At 40.9% G+C, this 21317-nt stretch overlaps 1 protein-coding gene across 1 annotated transcript; it reads right to left on the reverse strand.

Annotated features, from left to right (window-relative positions):
• Positions 1-383: 383 nt before the first annotated feature.
• Positions 384-7238, reverse strand: PCK1 (phosphoenolpyruvate carboxykinase 1). Its single transcript, XM_059827287.1, has 10 exons — positions 7221-7238; positions 6751-7025; positions 5204-5385; positions 4396-4599; positions 3889-4076; positions 2858-3020; positions 2503-2727; positions 2279-2410; positions 1445-1540; positions 384-838 (listed from the first exon to the last, which is right to left on the reverse strand). Exons 2-10 carry the CDS (start codon positions 6972-6974, stop codon positions 384-386), a joined length of 1869 nt encoding a protein of 622 aa, XP_059683270.1. The 5' UTR covers positions 6975-7025; positions 7221-7238.
• Between the last annotated feature and the right edge of the window lie 14079 nt (positions 7239-21317).

The following is a 21317-nucleotide window of genomic DNA, read 5'->3' on the forward strand; positions in this document are numbered from 1 at the left end:
CTCTAGCAGTTTGTGTGATAGAAACAATGTGCTACATCTTGAAGGCTGGATTGGTTTGGATTGTATATGCAGAACTAGCCAAGTAATTTACACACATCATGGCTATATGTGCATGTAAGTGACAGATCAGGGTTTCGAAGACCATGTGCACATACATTCCCACAGCTGCTCACCTATTCACCACAACTGATGTAGTTATAAATCATTAGGTCTGGAGTTACTTCTAGAATGCCCCTATCTATATTCTAACTAAACTAAGACCTCCTTTTCATTATAACTCCCTGCTCATCAGTGTGCTGTTATGCTTCCAGTGGTGATTTGGTAAAATGTGTTTGTCCTGTCTTAGTATGTGTGAATTGATAAATAACTGCGGTTTTTATCAGCTACAACTGTTTTATCCGCATCTCTAAGGCAAGCGTTTCTTTTTCTATTTCATAGGGAAGGTCAGCATTAACTTGCACTTCAAAGTATTGTTTGATTTCTTCTACCTCCTTTTCCCAGAACTCTTTGGAGATATCAAACAGTTCGGTCAAGTTGACATCTTCTAAACCCTTCAGGTTCAAAGCAGTATCAGCAGGGATGTAACCTATGGCAGTTAGCTTTGCAGAGGCTTTCCCTTCAATTCTGTTGAACATCCACTCCAGCACACGGGAATTCTCTCCATAGCCAGGCCACAGGAATTTCCCTTGGCTGTCTTTCCGGAACCAGTTAACATGAAAGATCCTTGGTAGTTTTGCAGCTGGACGATGTGCCATGCTGAGCCAGTGGGCCAAGTATTTGCCAAAGTTGTAGCCAAAGAAAGGTCTCATGGCAAATGGATCGTGCATAATAATTTTGCCTGTTCAAAACGGAAATGGAGAATGTAAGATAATAAATAGCACATTTATTCTGAAGCACAAAGATTCAGATTTAGTACCCATGGATTTAGTACCCATGGTCCTTTAACCACCTTTCTGCATTTGAACCAAAGAGCTTTAAGAAACAACACAAATGTTATCCTTGATGTACAAAAAAAGTAAAAATTAAATTAATTTTTGTAATCAGTGAAAATTAATTTCTTAAATCTCACATCAAGCAGCCTAAATAAAGATCCTCAAGAGCTGGCTTTCCTTGTTCATGTATTTATGTTGAGCTCTAGCAGAAGAGAAAAGTTAAGTTTATTCATCCCAGACTGTAACAAGAACTCCATATCAAGGCTTCTGGCAACCCCACGCCTGCACCCTGTACTGTATGCTTGCCACCTAGGGGATTATTTTTGCTTAATTTGACTTTTATAGAGAATTTGACTTTTAATTCCAGTACAAATATTTTCTAATGTGAAAATGCACAGGTTGCAAAATCAGCTGCCAAGACTGAAATGCGAAAGAGCAGGGGAGGAGGACAGAGCAGGCAGTACAGAGAGGATTGCTTTTAATACAGGTAGGCAGATTAAATTTTGATTTACCTTTGTGCTCAGCAGCTGCTGTTGCTTCAGATCTCATAGCTGCTCCTATAAATACTCCATGCTGCCAGTTAAAGGCCTCATATATGAGAGGCACACCTGTAAAGAACAAAATCCCCTCAGTAACTAGAGGTCCAGAAACATTTTTGTAACAGGTTTTGCTACCTAAAATACTGCTGAATGCATGTTACTGTATAATGTATTCTAATTTTTCCTGGTTTTTTTACTTAGTTCATTTCCTGCCCTCTTATAGCAAAGAAGTTTATATGAATGTTTTCAAAACTGGCTACTGATTACTGAACACATCCATGTTTAGTTGCTCAGCTGGAGATACCTGGGACCTCAGCAAAATCTGCTGGGGATTCTGGAAGTAGAACCTGGTCCTGTGGTCATGATATTGGACTCCAACTTAGCATTACTTCTATTTCTTTTCCAACTTTAGGTGACCTTTAACAGATAAATTAATTTTACTTCTTTTTCTGTAAACTGTCTACAACTGGTTCATTTCTCTAACCATTTCCTATCTGAACGAGTTAAACTGCAAGCAAATTAAGACAAGTACAGCAATTTGCTGTGTGTCTATTTATTACCCATGTTAGTGGGTCCTGATCTCTCTCCAGCCCTTTTTTATTATCACCTGTTTTGTGTTAACATCTAACAATTCAGACACTGAAATATCAGCGGCTGTAAGTGTGCGTGTCAAAGGCTAACATGGAGAAGTTAGACTAACATGGTTATTTCCTTGCTTTTGCAGCTGTGAAAGCAAAACCTATGTCTTGTTTCAACCCTTCTGTGGCCAGCACTTCAGCCTTGACACATGGCTGCTGCATCTCTTACCAGCAGGTCTGCGGCCTCCAAATATTATCCCTTCAATGGGCACACCTTCGGGTGATTCCCATGCAGGGTCCATGATGGGGCACTGGCTGGCTGGAGTGCAGAATCGTGAGTTGGGATGAGCACCAGGTTCCCCTGTACGGAATACAATGAAAAGGTCATAATGGCAGAATTAACTTCAATTCGGCAGCAAAAGCCAAGAGAGACTGTGGTGTGGGCCAGGTTACCATTATCTGGAGTCCAATCCTTGTTCTTCCATGAAGTCAGTGTTACTCCTGGTGGTAATGGCTCATCAATGCCTTCCCAATAGACACCTCCATCACTGGTTTCTGCTACATTGGTAAAGATGGTGTTCTTGAATATGGTTTTAATAGCATTGGGGTTTGTTTTGACCGAAGTTCCAGGGGCAACACCAAAAAAGCCATTTTCTGGATTGATTGCCCTTAAGTTGCCTGGAAGTTAAAGAACAAAATATAAGTAAATCAAACTGTTTTAATTCTATCCAGATTTTTGTAGCATGTCTTGCTGCACCTAAAAGCAACCCATACTGGACTGTAAAACAATCCAATTTCAGTTCCATACCTTGTTCATCAAATTTCATCCAGGCAATATCATCACCCACACACTCAATTTTCCATCCTGGCAGGCTTGGGTTCATCATGGCCAAATTAGTTTTTCCACATGCGCTAGGGAATGCTGCAGCAAAATACTTCTTTTCACCTTCTGGATTGGTAATGCCAAGAATCTATTGAAAAATTAATGCAACTGTTAAACGTGGTCTTTTTTCTTGCACTTTCCATTTTGAAGATTGTCTCCCAGCAAGTGGTAATGATAAAATATTTAATTATGCAAATTTGTTCCTACAGAAGAAGCACCACATAATATAGTTGACAAATAACTCAAACTGTACTTTATTAATCAAGAAGTCTATTCTTCCTGCCCTTAGAATATCTGTAAGGAGTTCTTTTATTTTTAAAAAATGTCAGGTATGTATATAATTCAAACATTTATTTTTATTTTGCTGATTAAAGATACAGAAGAGACAGAAGAAAATCGGGCAATATTCTTTTGTCTGCATGACTGGAGTGAAGTGAAATCATTTCATGTATGCATACTTCCGCACTTCTCAGTCCACAGATATTTTTTCTGAGACTGTTCTCTTACGCACTTTGAAATTCTTTTTTTCAGTGGTATTTTATGGTAGTAGAATGTTTAAATGAGAGCAGAAAGTAAAGGCAGGAACAAAGCAGAACTCATTCAGAAAATCTAATATTTGCAGATTTTTAAGTGCATAGACCTCTTTATCATATGAAAGACAATTTTTAAAACTTGCATTAATCTTTTGCTGTTAGATTTGTAGGGGCAATGTGGATGCCCAGTGATGATGATTAGGCTCTGCTCAAGTACACGGGTAATATTTTAAAATGTTTTGTACTTAACCTTGCAAGCGGTTTGCTATTTCTCATAAGCCTGCCATTTGATAACTTCATATCTAATATTACAGGACTATCCATATGAGACTAATTTCATTGATAGCAAGATATGATGTATTTATATCAAGCTAATTTAGGATTTAATGGCTGTTCAAACACACATGATTTAATAGCTCTTACCAGCATGTGCTCAGCTAGCCAGCCCTCCTCTTTGGCGATTCTGCTGGCAATTCTGAGAGCAAAGCATTTTTTCCCCAGTAAGGAGTTTCCTCCGTAACCGCTGCCAAATGAAATGATCTCTCTGCGATCCGGGAGATGGGCAATCAGTGTTAACTCCGGGTTGCACGGCCAGTTGTTGATTAATGGTTCTGCAGAACAGAATGTTGTACTCATGAATGCAGCAATTTCCATGCTGGATCACACTGTTGTTTCATCAGCATTGAGCCTCTGACAGCAACCCACACCAGATGCTTTAAATGAAACCCCCTGGTAAGTACTAGGGATAATAATCTCCTTTCCATGAAACTCTCGTTGAGCTTTAATTCCTTTAATTTAGTTCTGAACCTAGTGCTGTTGTACAAACCACCCTGGTCTTCCATGGTGCCTCTCATGTGCTGAGAGCATGCAGTCAGCTCTCAAAAATGCCCTTGGGAATTTCCAGGGGTGACAGTTTTTAATGTCTCTTACCTTTTAGCGGTAGAGGACATCCAACCGAGTGAAGGCATTTTACAAACTCCCCGTTGCTTAGGGCTTTCAAAGCAGCTGTTCCCATCCGTGTCATGATCCTCATACTGGCCACTACGTATGGTGAATCTGTCAGCTCGATTCCAATCTTGGACAAAGGAGACCCAATAGGCCCCATGCTAAAGGGGATGACATACATTGTACGTCCTGGAAAACAGGAGTAGCAAGATGTGGGAAAGTGCAAAACAAGGAAATTTTGAAATAATCTTTATTAACATGGAGGTTGTTTCTCACTCTTTTAAAAGCTGTTTGTCTTGTGGGTGTTTTTGATTATGTTTAAAGAGCTGTAGCCTTGTTTTTCTAATTGTGTAGCAAGAAATTTTAAATGCTGAAAGCAGCTGTTCAGACAAATTGTCTAGCCAGTAGTAAAGGTATGTGGAGACCAAGTTCTCTGTTGGTGTAAATCACTGAACCTGAAACTACTGCTGGTGTGGGAGTCCTCCATTCTCACCTCACTTCCTATCTGCTGCTTAGTTGCTGTGTGACTTTCTGAAAAAAATCACCCACATTTTCCTACCTTACTTTGCCCCTCTTTATGAAGAGAAGAATGCTGGGAAGAGACTAAAGACCACCCTTGCACAGGCATTTGGATCTATGGTAAAGATCCGGATGCAACTAACAAAGTGACTAATATCATGGGTATAAACCTAAACCTTCAGCTAAAATCTTTCTTTAAAGATTACAGTAACTAGTAGTAGCAGTGTCTCTGTAATCCTAGAAGTTCAATGTCAACTGTCCTTTTCTTGCCTACCTTGCATGCAGCCTGGGAACCTGGTATTGAAGGCTTTCTCAAAATCTTCTTCAGACATCCAGCGACCCAGCTGGCTAGTTCCAGTTTTAGGGATTGGAGTGGTATCTCTCTGTTCTTGAGTGACAATGACAGTTTTGCTCTCAATTCTTGCCACATCTCTTGGATCAGTGAGAGCCAACCAGCTGCATTTCACCAAAAACCAGGAAATTAGACTTAATTATCACTATAGCACTTTTTACCCTTCTGTGGGACTGGTTTAGCACAAAAGGGTACAATGCTTTGTAAGGCCAAAACTACAGTGACAGAGCCAGTGTAACATACAATCTCAAAAATCAGTCAGCTACAGTCTCTCGTATAAACTGTTTCAAGACTTTCCAGTACGAATAACAAATTATATGGCCGAGGAAATTCTGGTTACATGTTATACTCCCCTGCCTCTTATCTCAGCCTTATTCTCTGCTGCTAACTTTCAGGGAAAAGTTAATCTCGTTTAATTCTCATTCTCATGAGTGTGAAATTGTTTTGCATGGGGACCACAAAATGATGCCTCAAGCAAAGTGGATGCCAAGCGAGTACTTTAAGTGCTGGTATAAGTGCCTGTGGGATCAGAATCCAGCCTAGCGGATTGGCATAGTCCTTTAAGTTAGAGGCCTCACAAAAGAAACACTGAGTGTAAGCATGATCATAAAAACTGAAGGAGTTTATTAAAGGGGATTCTTTTTCCCCTCTAAAGAATTTTTGCCATCTATTTACAATAGAGAGGATTGTTTTACATTTTCACCCCTGTGCATAGAAATTTTCCACGAGTATAAAAACGTTCTAGTTGGGCTGTCATAACCATCATCACTACAGCTAAGCATATAATTAACAATGAATAATTTATCTGGTGAATCTTGCCCTTTTCTCTCCCAAATAGTCTGCAAACAGATTGCCAAATTCCTGCACTTAGTTATTCAAAAGTCTTTGCAGATTTCTTCCATGAAGATCTCTTGGTCGGCACGTAATTCCTGAGTATGTACTTGTTGTTAATATTCTCCTTTCATGTTGGGTTAGTTGGGAGAGATGATGAAATATTTGAAAAAAGTACTTGCTGAATACATTACAGTCAAAGCTCATCAGCACGACACGAATAATGCCTGTACTGAATAATATTTGAAAACCCACAGAACTATTTGAATGCCACAAAACAGTATTTGATGAATAAACTAATTGACTAAAATAGTAGAATTCTTCAAAAGATGTATTTGCTAAATAATATTTAGCCATTGCTAATGATTACTTACATAAGTCTCATGATGTTATTTCAGTTCCCTGATGTAACTAATCAATAGAGACAATGTACAGTTGATAGTCCAATTGAATAATATGCTTTATGTTAATTTTTAGAGGAAAAAGTTTGCTTTTCTTGAGTATTTTGCCTATGCAAGCTACAGTGCCAAAATGTTCACGGAAAGAAAATATTGAAGGGTTATAAGCAGTTTTAAAAGTAAACAAGATAGAAAATGCATATTGTAATTCTGAGTTGATACTTCCTTCAGTCTACTCACCAGTTCTCGTACTTGCTCAGCTTCTTGATCATGCCTTGTTCTACCATGATGTCCAGAATTTTTTTGTTTTCTTCTTCGGAGCCGTCGCAGATATGAATGCTCTCTGGCTGGCACAGCTTGGCATTACTTTCAATGAAATCCCTTGCTTCTGGAGGCAGGCTCTGCAAATCCCCCTGGACAACCTTGGGTATGACATTTACCTCTGCTTTCAACTGTGGGGGCATTATTAAACCTGTAGTGGATCTTGCTGATGGCTTTGAAATACTGTTCACAATCTAAAATCAAATATATTGGGTGTTGGTAGCATACTATTACATTCTAACCAATGTCAATAAGCCTTCCTAACAACATACAACACAAAGGTAGAATTTGTAATAGAGTTGATGATGTACTTCTGCTTTAAAATCAATATAGAGAACTTGGATCACTGGTAATTTCAAGATGGAAAAAATAGAGGCCATTCTACTTACTGTCTTTGTAAGATTGAGTTGGATGTTAGAGAAGATTCTGCTGTCCCTTTCAGTTGATCCTGTTTCACTTGCTTTGGAGGATTCGTGCGATCACCGCTTTCCAAGGAAGCGTTCTCCTTCCTTAAATATTCTTCATGGTGTTGTCCATCCCACTAGGTGAGGTGAGGGAGGCTTGTCCTTTACGTCACCACTGAATGTGTCTTGGGACAGTGCCACTGACATTGTCATCATGCAGAGTTGTCAACAAAGCAGACCTGACAAGGTAATCATTTAACAGGTTTGATTAATGAATGCTGAAAGCAGTGATTCTTAGCCACTGGGTTTGCTGTTTTGAAGCAGTTACAAAATTTAGCAGTTTAACCAAACTTTGATCCAATTTGACTTTGAAACCAAAAGCGTCGTAACTTCTCGGTGTGTGGGAAAGGTTGAGTACAAAGAGTATCTGCAACTGGGAACACGGGGGTCGTCCAGACAAAGCGCAGTTGGCACGTTCGGTAGGCAGATGCTCACTAGTTGGCTGTGAAGTGGAGGCTCGTCCAAGGTGTGTTTACTCACCTTGGGAACATTGCCTGATCCGGGGATAAAGTTCAACAGTGAGCACTGACAGGCCTGAATAACCACTACATACGCCTGCCTGGAGGCCTTATTTTTGTCCATGTAATTCTGAAAAAAACTAAGCAATGTAAATCTAAATGTTGGATTTCCTTCAGTGCAGGAGAGAAAGTTTTTGCTTAAGGCTTGCTTTAGGCTCTTGCAAACTGAACAACTATTTTCTATTGCTACAAGCTCAGAAGAGACAGATCAGCAACTGTCTCAGTAATTAACCCCCTCCTTCAAATGTTATGTTTTATTTTACTGGGAATCCTATGGGGGTCATAAAATATTAATCCATCTTTAAATTAGTACTCAAAGGAAAGGCACAAAACTGCTCAGGAATGTGGCTGCACCCTTTTTATGTGTGAAGTGCACTGTATGCATATGTACATATATAGACGTGTACATATATCTGTATCTGTCGTGGCAGTATGTGATATCAACAGCCACCACTACTTGTATAATTCTGCGACTGAATGTGACCTCAGGCATTTTGAGGTCTTGCCTCTAACTGTGCCTGCCTGTCTGTCTTTCAGCTCTTTACTTTCCCCTACTGTGTGTTAGACCATCATGCCCATAAAGAAAGGCTGATCTTCGTGTCCATTTGTCCATGCAGTCTGGGTGTGTGAAGACTGAAGTATTTCAGACAAATAGAACTGTAGAAATAACCCTGCTGCCATTTCATCTCATTCTGCTTACACCCAGTCCCAGCAAAGCATCTGGGGCCTGGGTAAGGCAATGCTTTCATGCCAACCTGTCATTTTTTATATTGATGGGGCTGCCACCATGCATGTAAAATATTGTCAATGGTAGTTTGCAGAACAGGAAATCTAGGAATCCCATCTAAGTTTCAGGGAGTTCTTTAAAGCAATAAAACTGATGTGAGTTTCTTATATAAAGGATGTTCATAACCCGCCATCCACTCTGGTTCCTGCAGTCAATGACATGTTTCCAGCAAGGCTTTTGCCGAGGCAGCCAGCAGTGATTTGCAAGCCCTGAACAGCCAGGTCTGGCAGAGCAGCATGGATCAGGATTGCAGCTCACCTTCCTGCCCTGCAAGTCTAAAATACCATGGAGCTGACTCTCACACTGCAGGAACGCTTCCCCTGGGACTGTATCCTCTATCTCTCCTGCAAAGCTTTTTACTATGTTTTGTAAATGCGAAGGGAAGAAAATAGTGAAGTAAGAGGGGCTGTCCTTGATGCACTGCAAGGCCAAACATTCCTGAAAAGGAAAACAAAAATCTGGTAGGATAAGAGGTGTTAAAGACAGCTCCAGACGGGGCTCTGCCGTAAGCAAAGGTAAAATCAAAGACAATTTAATAATAACAGCAGTGGTGTTTGTCTTTGGAGTCCACGTACTGTGTTGCTGGTGGACCTGCTCAGAAATATTTTGGCCAACTGTTTTCCTTTTAGAACATATCATTAAGCACTTCATTAAAAATAAAATGGGGCATAATCTTCAGTAATACTAAGCAGACCCCTTTTTCAGTGAAGTACAAAAATACTAAGTCCTTTCTGCTGGCCAGATAAGTCATTATACATAGAAATAACAACTGAGAGTAAAACAGCAATGCTTCAGTTGCCAGAAAAAACAGAGTGGCCCAGAAAATGATCATATTGCAGCACAAGTAAAGTCAGAGTAAAAGCTTAAAATTGACAGTGTAAGGCAGCAGGATTAGTCCTAGTGTCTCTTCAGTTTTGAGCGAAGAAAAAAAAAAAATCCTAAACCCAGAGCATTAGTTTCTGCCAATTAAATTATAGTCAGGCAGGTGTTGTGCAAATTTTCTCACACTGCAATCCTAACCTCCCACAATCTTGCTATACAAACTGTGGGCTTCTCTTGAGAAGACACTAAATATGCCAAATTGGTGGCACTGTGTTATGAACATATGTCCATTAAAAATCACATTAAGGATTCCAAATGTTTTTCGTTTGTGATGGCAGCAGGGCTTGAGTGCAGATGTCCACTGGGAATTCTAGACACTTAAGCATCAAATTACTTGTATTTAGGTAACACCTCCCATCAGAGGATCTCAAAGCATATCACAAACACACAGTAAGCCTCAAGCCCATATATAAAACATGCATAGTATTTGGTGCAATGAAGTAACTGGAGCATATGCAAATCAGGGCCAACATTTTTTTCAAGAATCTTTTCATTTAGAGACTTAGCTTTTAGATACCCAACAGAAGGCATTAAAGGTTTAATTTGAAGACACTGAAGAGTCATAAATCCCAGTGGCTTCCACAAAAAAAAAAAACCCAGAAGTAGCATCTCCAATGGCTCAGTTACAGTGGTCTTGAGGTGTTCGCCCAATACCAGTGTGTACTGCTGTTTGTCATGTATGTGTTTGCCTTCTGGATTCAGTGAGCTGGGAGATCTCACTAGCGAGAGACATGAAAGGAGGTATGGGGGCAATGTAAGGTCTTTCTTAAAAAAAAATTGTCTTGAATGTAAAGTTTATTTTCCATTAAATGAGAAACCTTTTTTAGTAGTAACTGTATTATAACACTCATCTAATAGCTGATACTATTTCTTCAGATTGAACTTTTTTTTTTCTCTGTGATTCTTGACACTTGAATGTAATGCTCCTCAGGTGTCTTCTTGGAAGCTGTCAAATTATTTAAATGTGTGTAAATCTGACATTTCAAGATTATAGTGTTCAACAAGTGCCTTGAAAGGAGTGTTTTCAGGATGTTTGCTTTGATGGACACTATTCAGGCTGTTCAAAATAGAGGTTTTGAGCACTTTGACTTTTACTGACTTACTGGAACTCAATGCAATAAATGCAAAGCTGCTTAGATGCTCAGAAAAAGTGTCATAAGAAAGCTTAACTCATCACTACAAACCGAGGTGTAACAAAGCATTCTCGATGAGATCTGAAAGTTGTTAATGACATATAATAATACTCAGAAATTCTCCTCCCCTCCCATTACTAATTATCCTACATATTGTCACCTCCAAAGAGTTTGTCACTTGGGTTTTTTGTTATAAAATTGTAGCTTTTTAAAAAAAATTCTCTGAGCTATTCTACTAATGGAAGAACATTGCTGCTTGATTATTATTTTTGCCGTGAAGTTGTGCTCAGCTGATACTGAGTATACTGCAATTGCTGCTGGACTGGATGCCGCACGAGCCCAGATCCAAGTGCAGCCCTTGCAAGCATACAGCTCACACAGACCAAGGCAGGGACTGCTCCTTCAATTTCCAGAAGAAAACATGAACTGTGCAAATTGCCTGCAGTTGCAAAAGAGTCTGTGACTGAGCCAAGTGTTTATTCCAGATCCTGCACAGCCCTGTGTGATATTTCCACCTCACAGCCCCTTTTTCTTATAGGCAGTTCTTCAGCACTGACCCAGCTGCACGAGGTCCGGGGGCTCTGGCCACATGTGCTGCAGACTCCTCTCCTCGTGCACCGCGTGAACCGTGAGACTGAGCCTCTGGGACCAGGCAGAACAGGTAGCAGCAAACTGGGAGCACAGTGCTTCCCTTCCTGCCTCCCTCTCTCGAACCCTAAATGACACAGTATTTCTCTTGGGCAGATTGTAAAATACAATGTTTGTGGATCACTGAGGTGGTGTAACTTTTGCCTGTCTTCAAAGTTAAGTGGCTTGTTCTGATGGCAGAGGAATGAGAAAGGGGAAAAAATGCCCAGATTTATCATGATTAGACTGCACTTTCATAAGCCTGTCCAGCATTTTCATCTTGACAACAGACATGCTAAAATTTCTCAAAACAAATGGAAGTAAATCTCAGCAGACGGGAACATGCATTAGTGCATGTTTATAGTCTCTGATGAAAGTCACCAACCTTTGATTCTTAGTTTAGAATCAGCTTGAGTGACCAACCCTGGGCTATATTTTATGGGAAGTCCTGACTGTGCCACAGTCCATGCCAAGACTGACATTATACCATAGGCGGACTGGTTTCTAGCTTGTTATTCTTCTGCTTTGGCAGAGAAACTATTGACTCTTTTTTTTTCTTTTCTTTTTTTTTTTAAGCTCACTTTTAACTGGCTCTGAGATATTGTTATAGTCACCAGGGGAGGTGAGGGTCTCCTTTCCATTCTCTTGTAAGGAATAAAAACTGGAGTCTTGTCTAGAGTGGTACTGTGGCGCATCCACACATTGCCTGTGAAGGATACTGGAGGTTTAATTCCCTGCTGTCACACTGGTGACCCTTCTCAGCAACACAAGACACTTAGCTTGGGTTCTGATTTTGCACCAGAATCTCAGGTGGGAGATGGCACCCCACATGCACAGCAGCAAGCGGCTCCCCGTTAATGGTGTTTGCTCAATTAGTGGCTCTGAGCAGCATGTTATTCACTGTTCATCCTTCTCTCTTACCAGCCTGTTATCTCTGGAGATGGGATTGATTGATGTAATCTTAAGGTTGATAAGTAGTCGCTCTTTCAGAGCCATTTCTCGAGCTGTGTCTCTAATTTGGGGACTCTTCCCTGTAGGAACACTGTCCTCTCTTTTGTAAAACCTGTATCGGGGATCAGTGCGAATGTAATGGTTTCTGTAGCCACTGGTACCTGACCGGTGTCTGGGTATGTGTAATCCTGTCAAGTGTGATCTCGGGAACTCTTCTCATGTACTGTAGAAGGTCTAACAGGCACTCAGAGAGTTTGGGCCAGCCAAGACTTTGACTGACTTTACCTTAGCCAGCACAAGGTTGGTAAGAACATGACTATGATCTTTGCATGGTTACTGCATTTTTTTGGCTGGATGCACAGCAGAACCACAGCCAGGAAAGAAGGGGACAAACTGTACTAAACAGAGTGGAAAACAGTCAGCATAAGGTTTGTGTTTCCCTTCACCTATGTAGCATCCGTTCTGCTCAGTCATATGAAACCCAGATGGCACAGAGATTCAGCTTTGCAAATAAAAATGGTAACCCTTGCTGGAGCAAAATCTGTTTACCACAGAGCTGTGTGTTTGCAGCTGTCAAGGGCTCCCTGCTTCCTACCTGCGGAGGGGGTAAATGACGCATCCTCGCACACAGGTTCAAGCAGCAGGAGATGTTTCAACCTCTTGTTCAAGAGCAGTCTTCTGACTTCCCGCTGCTAACGAGGGTCCTGCTAACTGTGCCCTTTTACAGAGACTTCACCTCCTCAGGCCTTAAGAAATGACATAGCAGCACCTTTTAAAATTTAAACATGTTTATTTTTTTCTAGGATGAGATAACCCTGGCTCTTCTTGCTCCTTCCTTTTGCATGCTGTTCGTTATTTCTCTGCAATCCTTCACTTGCTAGCAGCACTCTATTGGCAGTTGTCATTTCAGGGTTACACAGCTCTGTCCACCTGATTGTCAATGTGTTTCTTCTCATTTATTTAGATACTTCCATTTACCTTTTGTCTTTCTTGTCACTTTTATCCCTCATTACATGCAGTCTGACCCACTTGAAACAGTTCTACATGTCCTTCAGGAGCCGACTTCTTTAAAGGAGGATGGCTCTAACCAGTAATCATAAATCATTTAGGTTGGAAAAGACCTTTAAGATCATAAAGTCCAACCGCAAACCTAATCCTGCGAAGTCCACCGCTAAACCATGTCCCTAAGTGCCTCATCCACACATCTTTTTAAATACCTCCAAGCGTGGGTACAGATTCGGAAGGTTTAGGTTATGTTTCTTCCTCTGCTATGGATTTCCCATTTGACTTTGGACATGTAACTTTACATGCCTAAGCCTTTATCGTCTCCATGGGAAGAGGGCTGGGAGGTGATAATGCCAATTTCTCTCTGTTCTTGAGCGTTCTTCCTAGTTTGGCAAATAGTTCCCGGCCGGAGGAGTTTAAAACCTAATTAGACAAGATCATTATCTCTTCTCATCTTTATATCTGTGTCACAGATAGTCCCTGCTGGGTCCTCTCTAGATTACTGTAATGTAAATAGTATGTTCTTATTTGAAATGAAAAACATTTACTATAACCTGTTTTCTCCTTTGACAGCAACACAAAAGCACCAACTTGGGCTGAACCATGTTTTCTATTTCAAGTGAGATTTGTTCTATATTTTTCCCAGGAAAATAGCTTTGATGAATATTTCAAGCATTTTGTAACACTGGAAGCAACAACAACAGGATAGAGAAGCTGATTGTGCAGAAATAAAAGCCAGGCTACATCTAAAGGTCAGAAGGCAAATGTGCCTATGTCAAGCCCTACATAACTTTTGGTTCTTGAACCTGACTGCTGTAGGAAAATCAACATTACAAAAAACCAATTACCTCTGTAATAGATCCTGTGTTTACTGGAAAACCCTGATGTAAGCGTTAACAGGCCAGGTGAAATCCTACATACTGTACACTTATGCTTAGCACATTTCTAATAGGAAGAAGGCAACATGGGTGGACCACAGTGGGATTTTTTCAATGTAAAAGCATTTTTGTTTTGTCAGTGTAAATGGTTCCTACCAGACACATGCCACAAGTACCATTATTGCTACAAACAACACTCGGTAAAGAGGTCAAGGATTCAACTGGACCCTGGAGATCATACTACTTTCTTACGCTTTTAGGAAGACAGAATTGTGACTCTGCTGTACATGCTTCTGTTGACTGACCATCTCTACCTGTCTCCAAATTTACTGATTCAGGATGATTCATACACATATGAATACTGTTTACTTAAAGAGAAACCTTTTACACACGAGCTTAAACTAATACATACAAATGAATAGCAACCAACTTGCATTCTGCAAATAAAACAAGTAATCCACTTGCTATCCTTGTATAGTTCAGATATTTGCATCGCAATAGCACTAAGGCAGCAGTACCTTGTTATTTTGGGTGAAAGCATAAATGCGTTCTGCCCAGGAGATCATACTGTTTAAGACAGAACAAAAGAAGGGTATGAATGACAGATCAAGAGACTGTAAGTTTGTAGAGGCAGCTCTGAACAGAGTAATAACCATTATTCACAAAACACAAGTGACTTGGCTATTCTCATTTGTTTTCTAGGCACTTCCTCATCTTGCTGTTTAAAAAGATTATGAAGAGGAGGACTATAAGACTGACTTTGCTTGTTCTTATAGGACCATAAAAGATGTATAGTAATGCCTGCTATACCATATTTCTGTTAGCTGTTCGTGATGGAGAGGCACGGAGCTATCTGGTTTTGGTCTTTCAGTGATGATTCACCAGTGTAGCAGGGAGGAAGACTCTAAGATTTAAGGTATCTCTGCTGATAAATATCAAGTAGTAAATCACCTGCTGTCAGTGAAGTCACACTAATATACGTGTCTTTAAATGCTCCCCTAAATGTTGTAGCCCATTCTAGATTTCTTTGGAATTTTGAATCAAGAAGCTTGATTCAAACTTTAGCGCCCATGCCGATTTGTGATCTGAGCTGGAAAAAAATCATACGGGAAGCCACTGCTCTTCTGAACCCACCAACCAACTCCTTACTGCTGATTTTGCAAGGTTTAATGTGCACTTGCTGCATATCCACGTGGAAGCAGAATTTGAACTCCTTTGGGTTGTACATCTCACTCCTTGATTTATTAGGATAGTGATTTAATACTTTCGTTCTCTGGTGATCCTATTAACTTCCAAGCAATGGTGCCTGTTTAGCTGTGCACAAAGACCTGTTCTCAGAACTGTTTTCCTGATTAAAGATTAACAACGTGATAAAAGCAAGGAAACATGGGCATCCTTGGAGTTTGTTTCTTACATCAGTTGGGTTAAACCTTTACTATCTTTTCTCACTGTGTATCTTCACTTTGTGTTTGGCAATCAAATTCTGCACAGCTCTAGCACGTTTCCTCCAGTTTAGTCAAAACAAGAGGAAAACTTTCTGCCTTTTAAACTTTTAACTCTTTGACCCTTGCACAAACAGCAACAGAAACGTTTACTAACTAACTAAGGGGAGTTGTCTTTAAAACTTTCTTTGCTATCTCTCGGATTAAAGAGTATTCTATAAAAACAGTAGAAGTCACTGAGGTGTAGTTAACTGTATAACCATGCTAATGTCTTTTGAAATGGAAGAAGTGATATGCTTCTCGAGTAAACATCCTTCTTCCAAACAGACCCAGGCACGCATATCTGCTGTTTGCCACAAGCAGCAAACAGAGCATTACTGGATGGCAGAATTGTTTCTAAATATATCATGATGTTAGATGAAACAGTTAATAGATAAATTGCAATTATGGTTAATATTTTTTAGACCACTTCCCTGACTTGTGTCTGAGCAATCAATCATTCCTGGTACTTTCAGGTCCAATAAGCTTATGTTAAATACTTCCCTTTTTATATATTCCACATCTGTATGCTATTATGCCCTGGTTTTTTTGTCATGCTATATAATTATAATCATTAACAGTATAGAGTAGGATTTTAAAAGCATAGGCAATACTTAAAAGCATTAAGTTCTTTAACTTAATAGAAGTTGCTTTGGTTCTTCTACAAGAACCACTCATATTTAAAGAGATGATCTGTCTTCTCAAAGTCAAGATTAGCACTGGAGAGAGAGCAAAGCAAGTCCTTCCCCATGCCTTAGGCACAGCCCATGTCTAGCTGATTGTGCATGAATGGCACAGCCCAAGCAAGCGCTGTTCCTCTGAGAAAGCTCTGCAGCTCTCCTCACTCTCCTCTTTGCACTGAGAAAGAGAAGTGGTAATTTATAGCCGGGCTAGACACTAGTCGATCAATACCCTCCCAGGATGACTTCCATCTGTCTTTGCTTTGCTATGCTCCCATCTTCCCTTTGCTTTGGGGAATAAGTAAGGAAACGACTAGGACGGTATATTCTGAAGTTCCCGGGTCTGAGGTCTGACTAGCTTTTATATGACTGTAGAGAGAGGGACCAGAAAATTGTGTTCTTTTGGGTAGACAAGAAATCCAAGTCAGATCTGAATCCTAAATGATGTCTGCTAGAATAAACTGCAGCTCCCTTCTCAGAACCAGATGTCTGAGGGGAAAAACAAAAAAGAAAAAAAAAAGCTAAAATATTTTAATAATATTCTTCTTTCCAAGTGATCACTATCTTTTCTGAAATTAGCTGTATAATTTCTCCTGAGAATCCTCCAGGCCAGCACTGAAGCACGAAGTTAATTCTGAATCTGCAAATTTCAGTTGCTTAGAACAGCATCCAAAAGAATATAATCCTTTTTTCAATTTCACTCATTAGCTGACATCCTTTCTTTTTTTTTTTAATTAAGGTTTTTGGTGGTCTCTGAAGAAGTGCTTCATCTGCTTGAAAGTGGGATGCTAAAAGAACAAGTTGACAACAGCACCAGAAAGTACAGTGAAAAGATTTCAACCATTTAGTGACTACAACTTCATAAACTGAAAATATTTAAAGGAGACACATGAATTAGAAGATTATAGAAGTATACTCGCTTTCTCTGAAACAGCTGATGGTGTGAAGGAGGTTATCTACTGCTGTTGTTATTAAGAGGGGCGATATCTCACTGCAAAACAGGTGATGAAGGTAGCAATTGCCCCTGGTGTAAGAGCAAAAGTAAAGGCCTGTATGTTTTCAGACCAGTGTTAAGGCACATAGATACTACTATGACAGGTGCAATGTGAATACGACATATACTTGGAAACAAAAGTGAGACATTGGAGGAAAGTGAAAATGGAAAACTTTCCAGATGCCAGCTGGAAAATGATATTAAAGCTGTCAAAATAAATCACAACAAAGACTGGGTTTTCTCGTAGGCTAACAGGAGTCAAGTTCTGGAGAAGAATGGAGTTTTCAACTACAAGATGGAATATCATAAATGAAATAGTTATGAGCACTGGAGGTTAAATTGGGGGTTATTTGTTTGGCTTTTTTGCTTGTGTCTCTTCTTTTCTTTTTTTCTTTTTTTTTCTTTCAGGTGTACTGCAACAGTCCTGATTTACTCTGAGTTTTGTGGACAGGTCAAAAATGTGTAAGTAAATCACACCGTTACTGCTTCACATAGTTATCTATTCTGGGCCTAATTCCAAACCCATTTAAATCAATGGCAAGCCTTCTGTTGGCATCAGAGGACTGTAGTTTAGGACCTATGACAGGAAGATGGAGGTGCAAAGCATACGCAGTAGAGGCTGGTTATACAGCCTCTGCAGTCATCCAAAGTGATTTTCTAAAACACAGGAAGGGAATGAAACTGAAGACTTTGAACTACCTTCAAGGTCAAATATGCTTTATGTTACATGGTAATGGAGCTTTTAAAAAAGTCAGCTCCATCTAAGAAGCATTAAGCACCTTAAATATTATAAAAAACATTATTCAGATTTAAGACTGACAACCTGAACAGAGAATTCAATATTTTACTCATCAAAAAAGTCAGCTGTGCTGTTTATACTCAGGGGAAAATGCAGATCAGAACAGTTTGCTGTGTTTCCTTACTGAAGCCAAGGGTAGATTTTACTCTGCTGATTTAGGATTTTAGTTGTCCGTGTATTTGCTTTCATGCACTGGTAGATTCTTATAAGCAATTTATCTGCAGTTTTGTAGCTGAATTTTGTTTCTTTATGTAACATTACTTTAGCACAAGAGAATGTGCCTAACACTAAATTCCTTATATTCCTTATAAAATACTTCTAACAAACAATAATTCATATTGAGTATCTTTACCCCCCAAAACATAATTACATCTTAAAAAATAAAAAAGGTCCTCTATTCTTTTCATGATAGATTTTTCATGCAGACTGTTGATCTGTTAGAAAGAAATAGGCCCTTTAGAAGAGTGGGTAGAAGCTTGATTGAGTGAGAGATACACGATGCAGTAGGCAGCAACGGTGGTAACTGGAGACTGTATACACAATAGACCATAACGGCCTTATGGAGCTGTTAACCTCTATTGTGTCAAAACGTAATTAGAAAGCGGTTGAATTTGTAGATTGCTGATCCAAGTGGTTCCTTTAAATTCAACAAAAATGAACTGAAGGGCTATTCTTCTTTTGAGTTATAAATCCTTGAAAATATCAGTTTATAATGGAAATAATGACAGACCTTTAACTGTAGCTGCATGGATGGTGCTGGTATTAATAATGCAGAAGTACCAGGCAGGACAGCTCTTGGATGCTGATGACTGTTCAACTGCAGAAAACCTCATTAAAATGACCTAAAGGAGGATATATTATTATAACAACTTTTTTCCTCAGTGCCCTTCAACTATCATAATTGCACAGTATCCATAGCCATTTGAAAAGATTCAGAAATGTGCAAGAAGTACAATATCTGGCTACAGTCACCAGCAGCATAATTATATGAATATATTGCATATTCTGCATCCTGTTCTTTGGTTTTGAGAGCCCACAGATTCTGTAGATGATGAATAATGTGATGTCTAACTAAAACATCAGCCCTAAATTGCCGGAATACATATTAACCTTAAGTAAATGCTTTGGATTCGTGTTGATTCCAAGTAACATAATAGTTATGACTAATTTACAGTTATCTAATGTAAAAAAATTATATTATTTTTGCATTTAGGATTCTACAGATTTGTGGATAGGAGTACTTGTTGTCAAGGGTATTTATGGGAGTTACAGGAACTTGCTGTCTCTAAGGATAAGGCCCAGTAAGGTCAATGACCTAAAATCAGGCTTGTCGTGAGATTCATTTTTCAAGATGTGAAGGTTTTAATTTTTCATTCTTACAACTTGTTATAGTGGCCCCGCCGATGTACTTTTCACAGCTACATCCTTTGTATAGCAATCAGAATCACTGGCTTTTCCAATGGTGCTGTGCAGCACCTGCTGTCTCAGGCACCCAAAACACAGAAATAGGAATAACGTCCCTGCCAAATTCAGTGGAAAAGGGGACGCGTGGTTCCTGGGTAGCCAGCAGTGTACTCAGAAACACACCGTATAATACTGGCTTTGTGCAAAACACCACCTCAGCTGATGGAATAGTACAGCTAAAGAGGCCAGCGGCATTTGCTGCTATTTTGTGCTAAGGATATTTCACAAATGCCAGTTTTAACGGGTTACGTACACAGGCAAGGAAAGCTACAAATTGGTTAGGGGTTTCTTTTGTTTTGAGCTCAGTACATGGTTTAGCAGGATCTGGAGCACGCTGGGCTATAGTGACTGCAATGTACTGTACTTTGCAACACACTGAACAAGTATTTAGAGATAAAGCTCCAAATCCGTCCTTTGCACTAGCGTGTAATACAGTATTAATAGTAGTGGGCCTTATAAAATGTTTGATGGTTGTAAATTGCTAGTCTAGAAGGGTACACAAGATTAAATGTTAAGTCTCTCAAATGGTACAAGTTTACCTCAATGGCATTTTTACAATGCCTTTGGAGAACTCTTAAGTCTAAAACTTCTTGTTCTCATTGAATAACCAATCCTGGCCTGAAGTATTGTGTAATGATTCTTATATATCGCTCTACTGCCTCCGCAAACGCACTTCAGCCCATTTTGTAAAAATACTTCAGCTCCCAGGGTAAGAGACGCTGCGGCACTAGCAGTCAGCCAGCTCTTCAGCAGCACTCCAGCGACATGGCACCCAGGCTGAAGTGTTTCCGTGAGAGAAACACGGGAAGTACTTCAAATATTTTGCAAGTAGGGAAACCAATTGAGCTCAGCCCCGTGGTCTCCAGCCAAGTGGGAGCAGAAGGTTAAGGGCCTACAATTAAGACTGAGAGATCTTCATCTAGGACTCAAGCGCGACAAAATGGCAGGCTGTTTTTACAGGAGGCCTTGCTGCCTAGCGGCGTGGATTTGTCACGCTTTTGCTGAGGCGAAGGGCTCTGTGTTGCGCGTCGGGCACGGGCCTCGCGCCGGGAGGCCTTTGGAGGTTCGCCCGTGTCAGGCCTTGGCGCCTCTTGGGGAATTTACAGGCGAGGAACCACCTCTCCCCTGCGGGAGATGCTGCTCACGAGTGGGCTTCCCCCCTGCGGCTGCTGAGGGGGCAGACTCCGCCCCGGGGCTGCAGGGCCGCCCATCCCGAGGTGCGCTACGGGGAAGGGGCCCGTGGGGCAGAGCCCCTTCTCTGCCCGCCCTTCCCTGAGGGGAAGCAGCGGGCACGCTCGCTGCCGACAGGCCGCCGCGGGGGTGGTGCAGCCGCGGGCGGCGGGAGGAGGGTGGCGGCTAGGAGGTGGGAGCCTTCCCGCTGCGGGGCCGTGAGGTGGATTGGGATGAGGGGAGGCCCTGGCCGAGGAGGAGGGGGAGTTTGAGGCGGTGAGGGCCGGTCGGGAGCTTTTGGGAGTGGGGCTGAGGGCGAGGGCGGTCAGTGAGGCGGCGGGGGGTGCAGGGGGCGGCGGGCGTGCTGCGGTAGTCGGTGGGCGGGAGGCCTGTGGGCGAGCAGGCGAGAGAGGTGGTTGAAGGGCTGGAGTGCGAGGCAGGGCCGGGGGGTTGTCCTGAAAGTCTGTGATTTGCCTTCGTTTTTAACCTCGCCTTTTGAACAGGGTCACTCAGCAGCATATGTAGCCTTAGGGCTGCTGGAGCCTTTTACCAAAATCGGGGGTGCGGAAGAAAACAGGGACAGAAGATGAGTGTGATGGGGACAGTGAATGAGAGAGAGGAGCCGAGCCAGTGACCGCAGTGCGGGACTCAAC

Source organism: Gavia stellata, chromosome 20 (assembly GCF_030936135.1).
Source record: "Gavia stellata isolate bGavSte3 chromosome 20, bGavSte3.hap2, whole genome shotgun sequence".
Classification (NCBI taxonomy): Eukaryota; Metazoa; Chordata; class Aves; order Gaviiformes; family Gaviidae; genus Gavia; species Gavia stellata.